We start from the raw sequence: 8,537 nt of genomic DNA on the forward strand, positions 1-8,537 counted from the left end.
TTACACAATTTATTGTAAATTTGGTAAATCTGAAAAGTATTTGAACGGATTTAACGATGGTTCAGCAAAGTAAAAGTGGAAATGAAGATTCATATTCAGACTATGATAGTGATGACAATGATAATAATTTTGAGTATATGGATGCTTGGCTGAAGAGCTGAAGTTTTTGTTTAAATTTGTTCGTATATTATATTTAATATTGAAGCCCTCGCATTTTTAGAAAGTGAAACTGGATGGAAATTACATTATCTGTGTTTTTACATTTTTTTTTAATTATTAGAAAAGCAAAGAGCATGGGATTTATAAAAAAAACATAAAAATTACTGCTACAAGCCCTTCTAAAATTTTACTGTAGTGTTTAGTGATCTCTCAATCTATTTCTCTCTCTCTCTCTCTCTTTATATATATATATATATATATATATATATATATTTCTATCAAGAGGGAGAGAGAGAGAGAGATAAATAGATTGATAGATATAAACTTCTTCCTGCTGTCTCCTTTAGTTTGGTCCAATTTGTTTAAATATTTTGTTTACAGCAAATTATTAAACTTCATTCTTTAACATTTTAAAACACATTTTTCTGACCAGAACAAAATGAATTATTTAATAATTATACGAGTTTTATTAAGTGTTAAACAATTCATTTTGTTCTGGTCAGAAAAATGTGTTTTAAAATGTTATTGTGATTATCCAGAACCATGGAGTATGTTCATTCTTTAAATGAATATTTTTGCAAAATTATGACGTTACTATATAGTTCTCATACCTGGAATGGTTACCAAAATGTTCCAAACTGTGGAAAGATTTGACTAAATATATGCTTCCAAAAATTGTCCTTTTACTGTGTACAGTTGGTGTGTTACAGAGATTTTAACTAATCCATTAGCGTTTATTGAGTAAATTGGAGGTGTGAAAGAGTGACGTCATATATGATGTAATATTGAAAATTGCCCAAGGATGCCAATGTGGCATCAATCGGAATCTGTGAAAGGCCATTCTATTTTATAAAAAGAAGCAAAGAAAGAAGTTTATATCACATGGTACGTTCCCCCCTCCCGCAAATCCCTCCGACTATTAATAACATGAAAACTTAATTTATGGCTTAAATTCAGAAGTTTTTTTTTTAAATCTCAGGTCATTTTGTCACATTGTATGCTGTTTAATACGTAGTTTTTTTTTTTTTTTTCGTTTTGAATCCTATCTCTAGCTCATCACACTTGTACGCTATATCTCATCTTCTCACACATGAATAAATCTTAATTCATTAATTACAAATTAGTTTGTGAAGTAAGTGGTTTTTGTTTTGATCAAAAACAAACATAAAATTTTTAAAATAACACAAACAAATTAAATTAATTATAATTAAAAAAATGTGTGTTATTGATGAGGAAAGAAATAGCTAGTATATTCAACACGGAGTAATATATTTAAATAATCTTTATTCACATCTAAGTAAAGACAACACATTTAAATATAAAACTCTAGAATCATTTCTAGCAGGTCTTATCGGGTTAGTAGACAGGTAAATACTGTTGTATCTTGCAACGATTCGAGGGCTGGCATTGTTCACACCTTCAGGCAAATATGATGGGGCAATAGAGTGCATCGTATATTTACTTCATGTGTGTGTGATTTAACTCTTCTGATTGGTGGTTGTAATGGCGGCTTCTGATTGGTGCTTGAAATGGCGGGATATGATTGTTGTCCATGTTTGACTCAGTTGGAATCCTGTGTCTCAATTAAGGTTCGTTTGTTTTGAGTTAGTGCAACAGCTTCTTTTATCCTTCTCTTCCAAACTCAAGTATTTTGGTATTATTTTGGTATCTGTAAATAAAATCTTATATTTCTGATTGATGCAATGCTTGGCCAGCCTGATTTTTCTTGTTGGTTTAGTCTGATGTAACTATTGTGTTGCTTGCATCTGACGTCAATGGCTTCAATCATATCCCGCTTGAATCACATCATTTCAAGTACCAATCAGAAGATTTCAATCATACAAACATGAAGTATATACGTATTCCATGCATTGTATTGCCCCATCATATTTGACTGAAGATGAGGACAGTAACCCTCGAAACGTTGCAAGATACAACAGTATTTTCCTGGCTGCTAACCCTTGAGGACATGTTTGCAATACGAGGCCAGTAAGTTTCAATGGATATAGTAGCAGCATTAGTGTAAATGAATCTAGATATTTTAAGAGTACAGAAAGAAATAAGAAAAACTAGAGAAGAGAAAGGGACTTAAGTGTAATTTAACTGAATAATATACACCAAATACATCAGTAATTAAAAACAATATTCGTCTATTCTCGGACTAACACACCTAATCAGTTTTTTTAACTTATCGAATTGTAATTACTTGAGATAGATGAATTTCTACTTTGTTCAGCAAAAGAGAGAGGCATAAGTTAGTTTAAATTAAATAATATATTGAAAATTAAGGACACTGAAAGGTTTAATGTCATGCCAAGTGAATTACTATGCAAGCAGTATAGTTTAATGTGCACTCTGGTTAGGACTACCCAGTTCTGTATTTTCTTTTGAAATGAAATGAAATCTTTGAGTTTTACGTCCACGGTTATGCCGGTTAGACAAAAGGAGACGGTGATGATGAGTAATGAATGAAAATGGTGGAATAAAGAAAGTGGGAGGAAACGGGAGAACCCCGAGAAAACCCACGCACACGGTGTTTGTCCACCACAAAGTTCACTTGGCTGGGGCTGGGATCGAACCCGGGACCCCAAGCACCAGAGGTGAACGCTCTACCACTGAGCCACCGCGGCCCCTGCATTTTGTTTTGAGTACTCACTGGTGTTCGTTCTATACGTCGTCTTAAGTTGCTTCTGTTTAGATCGAATAGAAACATCAAAGGACAAACAAAATATTCTCGTTATCTAATATATAAAATTGAAAATAACTATGTTTGTGATTTCGTACCTTTTGAACCATTCGAGCGACCTCGATCAAATTTCCAACATAGATGAGATTTAGGCCTGGGAAGATTTTTATCATTTCACTTTGATAGTGGAACGTAGGGGAAGGTATGAGGTTCGTGCCTGGGTTACCTTGTATCATTTCACTTTGACGGTGTAAGTTAGTGAAGGGGCAAGAGGGGAGATATATACCTAGGTATAAAACTGATAGAAAATCACTGATATTCGTGTCGATCCCATAGTCTTCGAGGTTGCTGAGATGAACAGTGACATATCCGATGAAGTTTAAATCCAAATTCAGCCCCGCAACTTCGAATAAGGGTAGGGGAGATACACTAAAATATCGAAAATGACCGATATTAGTGTCAAATCCAGTTTTTGGGGTCACTGAGATGAACAGTGACACTACTGATGGCATTTAAATCCAAATTCAGTCCTTTATATTCAAAATGAAAGTATTCTCTTCGTGCGAAGAACGGATATTTTGCTAGTAATAGGTATTTGGGGGGGGGGTAATATGTGATTCTAAAAGTACGTTATCTTGTAGTTAAATACTAAATGAATATGAAAACTAAATGTGTTAAGTGAATTTTGTTAGTTGTTCGTAATTTCGTCATGCTTTTTGAGCTAAAGGAAACTGTTAATTAACGGAAGTAAATTATAATGAATTGGTTGGAAGAGTGGTAATGTGAGACACACACACACACACACACACACACACACACACACACACAAAATCACACAAACACGATGCAGTTTTCCAAAATTTCACATACGCTTGGATCACGCGGGAACCTCTACCACCATGGATGAGGGATGTCTAAAAGGAAGAACGAATAACATGAATAAATTTATTAATTAGAATCTAATCAAGTCTATTTATGAGTGAACTTACTGCTTAAATGTGGAACAGCAACCACTACTCCGGATTTATCCCAGAAAACAACCTAAGTGGAGATAGAATCCGGCAGTGGTGTACATAAGCAAAGTTTCTGTTTTCTAACTCCCCTCCCTTGAGCAATATATTATGGAAAAAATAAATATTTCTGTACAAGGTCGTGTATTACAAAAATCATGCGTATCTCATTGATAAAATTGTGTGCAGGCGACTGGAATCTGGTATAAGTAGCAAAGAAAGCATGTGAAAAACACTTTGCTGTGAAGAAACACATGGATAAATGAAATCTAATCAACTAATAGTTATAGGTATTGCAAAGAATTGTTGATTCACCAGTGAGTAACATCATAATCACTGATACACGAATAGCTTTATTGGTTGATTGATCCAAGTTGAATGGGAATTCAGTGGCAATCGAACTGTCCCCGTCACGATAATGCTAATGGCTGACGTATGTTGCAAATTTAAAATTCAAAACACAATTTCTAAGAAGGGTTATTGTACTGGTATGTTCATCAAAATAATAGATATGTCAATAGAAATCAACGAAAGGTTTAAATTGAGGTCGTGAAGTAGCTAAAATAATAAGTACGCGAGAGAAAGCTAGTTGCTCCCAATAGCCTTTGGTACAAGTCAGTAAGATAAATGGTGCGAGTTAAACTAAGCACGACTTAACTGTATGAATGTAATAATAATAATAATAATAATAATAATAATAATAATAATAATAATAATAATAATAATAATAATAATAATAATAATAATTTAGTTTGTTTAAGAAACTCTCCAAACCCTATATCACATTTACGAAGTTATTTAAGGACTCCATTATACATGTTTCGAGAAAAAGTATCCTTTACTTTTCCCTGAGTTTCCATGACTTCCATGGGAGTTCCCTGACTTCAAAGAAATTCTCATATAAATTAATATGCAATTGGCCTTCTTCTTTCCTTATAGCCGACCATTCCTCACCATCGTGGTGATTTTCCTTTGATATGATGATTTATTACTATTGCTGTACCTATTCACATATTAATTAAATATTGATTATCATAAGGACGGCAAAAAGTATTACAATACCATAACTAAGTAAGAAAGAATAAATGTTTAACATAATCGTGTTCATCATCTCAACAAAGTTTTACATCAGTACCATTATTATTAATACAGCAAAGCTTTTTCCTTCTTCAGTTCTTTAATTTTTGCATTAATTGCACACCCTTTTCCTCATTCTCTTTACGTATACGTTTACTTTCTTCCTCTAATTAACTGAGCCTTGTATCCAATGTCCTTTGCTTAGCTTTCTTCTGTTCTTGTTCATTCTTCTCTTCCTTTCTTGTCTGGTCCAGATATTCTTGATAACGTCTCCGTGCACTTGAAATATAACCCAACATCTTCCCTGAGATGTCGACATTCTGGACTCCACTTGCTCCTAGGACACTGTCGTACACTTGACGCCGTGCCATAACCATTTTCTCCAGCATGTTCTCTTCTGACTTATTTATGGAAAAACCACCTTGCGCTGCCGTGAGAGAAAATCCTGCAGATCTTTACCAGATGCCACAACTATTTGAAATATTGCTTGTCCATGAGAAATTTCGTGAAGACAATATCTAGCCCCTCTTCACCGTAAGGCTAAAAGTTTTTCTCAAGATTCTTTACCGCCAGATTACAGAATAAGAAATACTTGGAATTTTCAACTATATCACCAAGGATTGACATTGTGCATCACTTGGAGGAGTAGGAAAAATCTCTTCTGTCCAGTCGCAGGGGATCTCTGGATTATGTCAGGACTTAAAGATGACAAAGCCTTATGGTCTCGTACTTCAAAGGAAGTCTCTTGGTATTTTCTTATCATTAAGCATAACACACTACGACAAGCGTGCAGAAATTCACGTTTTTCTTTCTTCACTGTCAAGACTAACAAGAAACGATTTGCTGCAATTTCGACATCAATATTCTTGCTTGGTATCAGGTTGTTCGATTAGCTGGTACTTATACACTGGAATGAGATATCCTCACTTTCCATTACAATTGATTTCACACAGAGGATCATAAGATCTCTCAGAAACAGATGAATACTGTCAAGTCGATAAGGAGCCATTGACTTTGGTGTTCGAAATTCAACTTACAAAAGCACAGCTTTTACTTTACAAATGGGTTACTGGTAGACTTTCTACAACAATAAGAATCAAGCAAAAACCTTATTTTTTCAGATTTTTTCACTATTTTTTTTTCAAAACAGCTGCTGAATTTCAGAGGTGGCAGGATCTTAAAAGCCTTAGTGGGTGGTAATCGGAACTGTCCGAACAATCATATCATCTTACTAGTGACATTGTAACTTAACTTATGTTCAACGACGTTGCCATGCTTTGGTCCCCATTACACTGTGATTAATGGCTTACACATTGGGTTCTTTCTTTCTATATAGAGAAGGGGGAAATAAACAAACACTGACCAATTTGCCTGCATATATAGATCATTCCGTCTCAATGGAAAAAGAAATATTCTGTTGAAAGCAGGTTGAAAGTGTCAAATAACAAAGCAACATCAAGCACTCGGAGTTTCCAGACTACTTTTTTCTTCGCCAAAACATTTAAGACATTCCATTCCATATTCATAGGACTGAGAAGATCAGCTTTTGCTTACCCCTTATTTTTGCCGAGAGCTGCCGTCCAGTTTGAATTTTGTTCCTCTCCAAAGGAAGAAGGAAGATTTTTCCACTCAAAGTGTCAAATAACAAAATAACACAAACCATTCGGAGTTTCCACGCTACTTTTTTTTTTCTTTTTCGCCAAAACCTTTCTCAAGTGACAGAGAGGAATACGCACTCACCCCTCTGATCGAAAATTGTCAGCTAGCTTGAATTTCTTGGCAACACCGGATTTCGGAGAAAATGTTTGTTTTACTACCATGTAGTGGCAGGAGAAGGTTAATAGGTCAATTTTCCACACCTCCCCCAAGGTTTTTAAGAAGTTTCTAAAACTGAATTTTTTGGGCAACACTAACATATATATATGTAACATTATGTTGTTATTTAACCTTCATTACATATACTGGCTTGTGAAAGTGCTAGAACCGTCCATTATTTCAGTTTTCCTTAGTTGTACGGTATTGAAATACTGAAAAAAATAGGTAATAGTTACAAGCAACCAGCTACTACTACAACCCATAAATAACTATGGCCGGCGAGATGGCACTCACTTGATTGGGTGCGATGCATGGTCAGCGCATTATTACCCAATTTCCACTATTTTTGGTTTTCTGGATCGGAGTTTGATAGATCTTAATTGAGGTTTCTCACAAATTGTCTGATGATGTTGGATCAATATCGGAAGATATTTGTGCTCCGACTGCCAGTAATGGCCCAGTAGTAAGGTAGCACACCGAAGAAGTGCGTTAACTTTCGGCTAAGCAGAAGCTATGTACTTTTTAAATTCTACTCGCACTTGCAGATGGTAAATCTTGAAACACATGCTATGGAGAAAGATTTCAAACTGGAAGAATATGTCTGACGAATATTTTGCCCAAACATCTTCAACACAAAACTCCTCAAAACTAAGTTTTTTGAATATAAGTAAGTAAGTATAACCTTTCTTGAGCTAAATTATAAAAAAAAAAAAAAAAAAAAAAAAAATCTCGTTACATCAAGAACACAAATGGAACCTACTGCATGTAAGCAGAACCATTTTTGATATGAAAACGCTAAAGATGATGAAGAAGGGCATGAACTGGTTCAACCCCCTCCTAAGTACCCTATTGAGTAGGTACGATTATTTTCAAATATTTCAAGTTTCTTAAAGTATACCCAATTCAGGTTTATACCCAATTACGAAGTAAATTTATTCTAGTTTTAAGAAGAATCTGATTTATATTAATATCAATAGAATATCGATTTATACTTTTTTACTTTATTTCAGGTGCGATGTACAACGATGCATATTACAATGTCCCCGTTTTGTAATTTAGTACAAGAAATAACGTAATTTTGAATATGATACTTTTGTAAATAAATGTAATAAATATTTGACTAATACAGCAAGGTTATTTCTATTAAGATTCCATTACAATTATTATATTTCGAAAAAATGTTTTAATTTTATTATATAAATATACACAGTCTTGTCTGTCACCTTCTACAGAAATGCGTTGAAACAACAACATAATAATAGTAACATAAATAGTAAAACTGGATGTCATTGTTATTCAGTGACACTATAAAACATTTAAAAAATCAGAATGAACACAATTATTTGCGTGACAGAAAATTATGTAGTGTCATATGTTGCATATGATAATTAACGAATCTTTAATTCGTGATTGTTGCAAATGTGGTTTAACAACGTCTTAGTTGTGGTTTTAACACTAGAGCTTCGAGGCGCAGTGACGACATACTAAATTACGCATTGATTTTCTTCAAGTTATGTTGAATAATGAACGTTTCTCCCTTCGTAGTTCAGTATCAAATGTTATGCACAGAACGAGACTCCATTATGATACTTAAACATTATCGGCCTTATGCAGAGTCGTTCTGATGCGTGATTGGTGCCATACTAAAGAGTTTCACTAAGATATGTTTCCTGTAATAGTCATGCTTTTAGTGTGATGCTAATCATACTTCAAAACGACTCTGCATAATGTCCAATATATTCTTTGTATGGATGTCTTAAGTAATCTTTAAATGATACAAGATCAATGGA

At 34.1% G+C, this 8,537-nt stretch overlaps 1 protein-coding gene across 5 annotated transcripts in view; it reads left to right on the forward strand.

Annotated features, from left to right (window-relative positions):
- The window catches only part of LOC145683730 (uncharacterized), an 83,485-nt gene extending 75,591 nt beyond the window's left edge, over window positions 1-7,894 (forward strand). For all 5 annotated transcript variants that reach the window (XM_081755242.1, XM_081755243.1, XM_081755245.1 and 2 more), the window contains one exon: window positions 7,758-7,894. In XM_081755242.1, the coding sequence (XP_081611368.1) occupies window positions 7,758-7,801 (44 nt within the window). In that variant the 3' untranslated portion in view covers window positions 7,802-7,894. The remainder of the gene's footprint in view (window positions 1-7,757) is intronic.
- Window positions 7,895-8,537: the final 643 nt, after the last annotated feature.

The sequence above is a fragment of the Thermobia domestica genome, chromosome 4, assembly GCF_964235325.1.
Source record: "Thermobia domestica chromosome 4, izTheDome1.hap1.1, whole genome shotgun sequence".
Lineage (NCBI taxonomy): Eukaryota > Metazoa > Arthropoda > Insecta > Zygentoma > Lepismatidae > Thermobia > Thermobia domestica.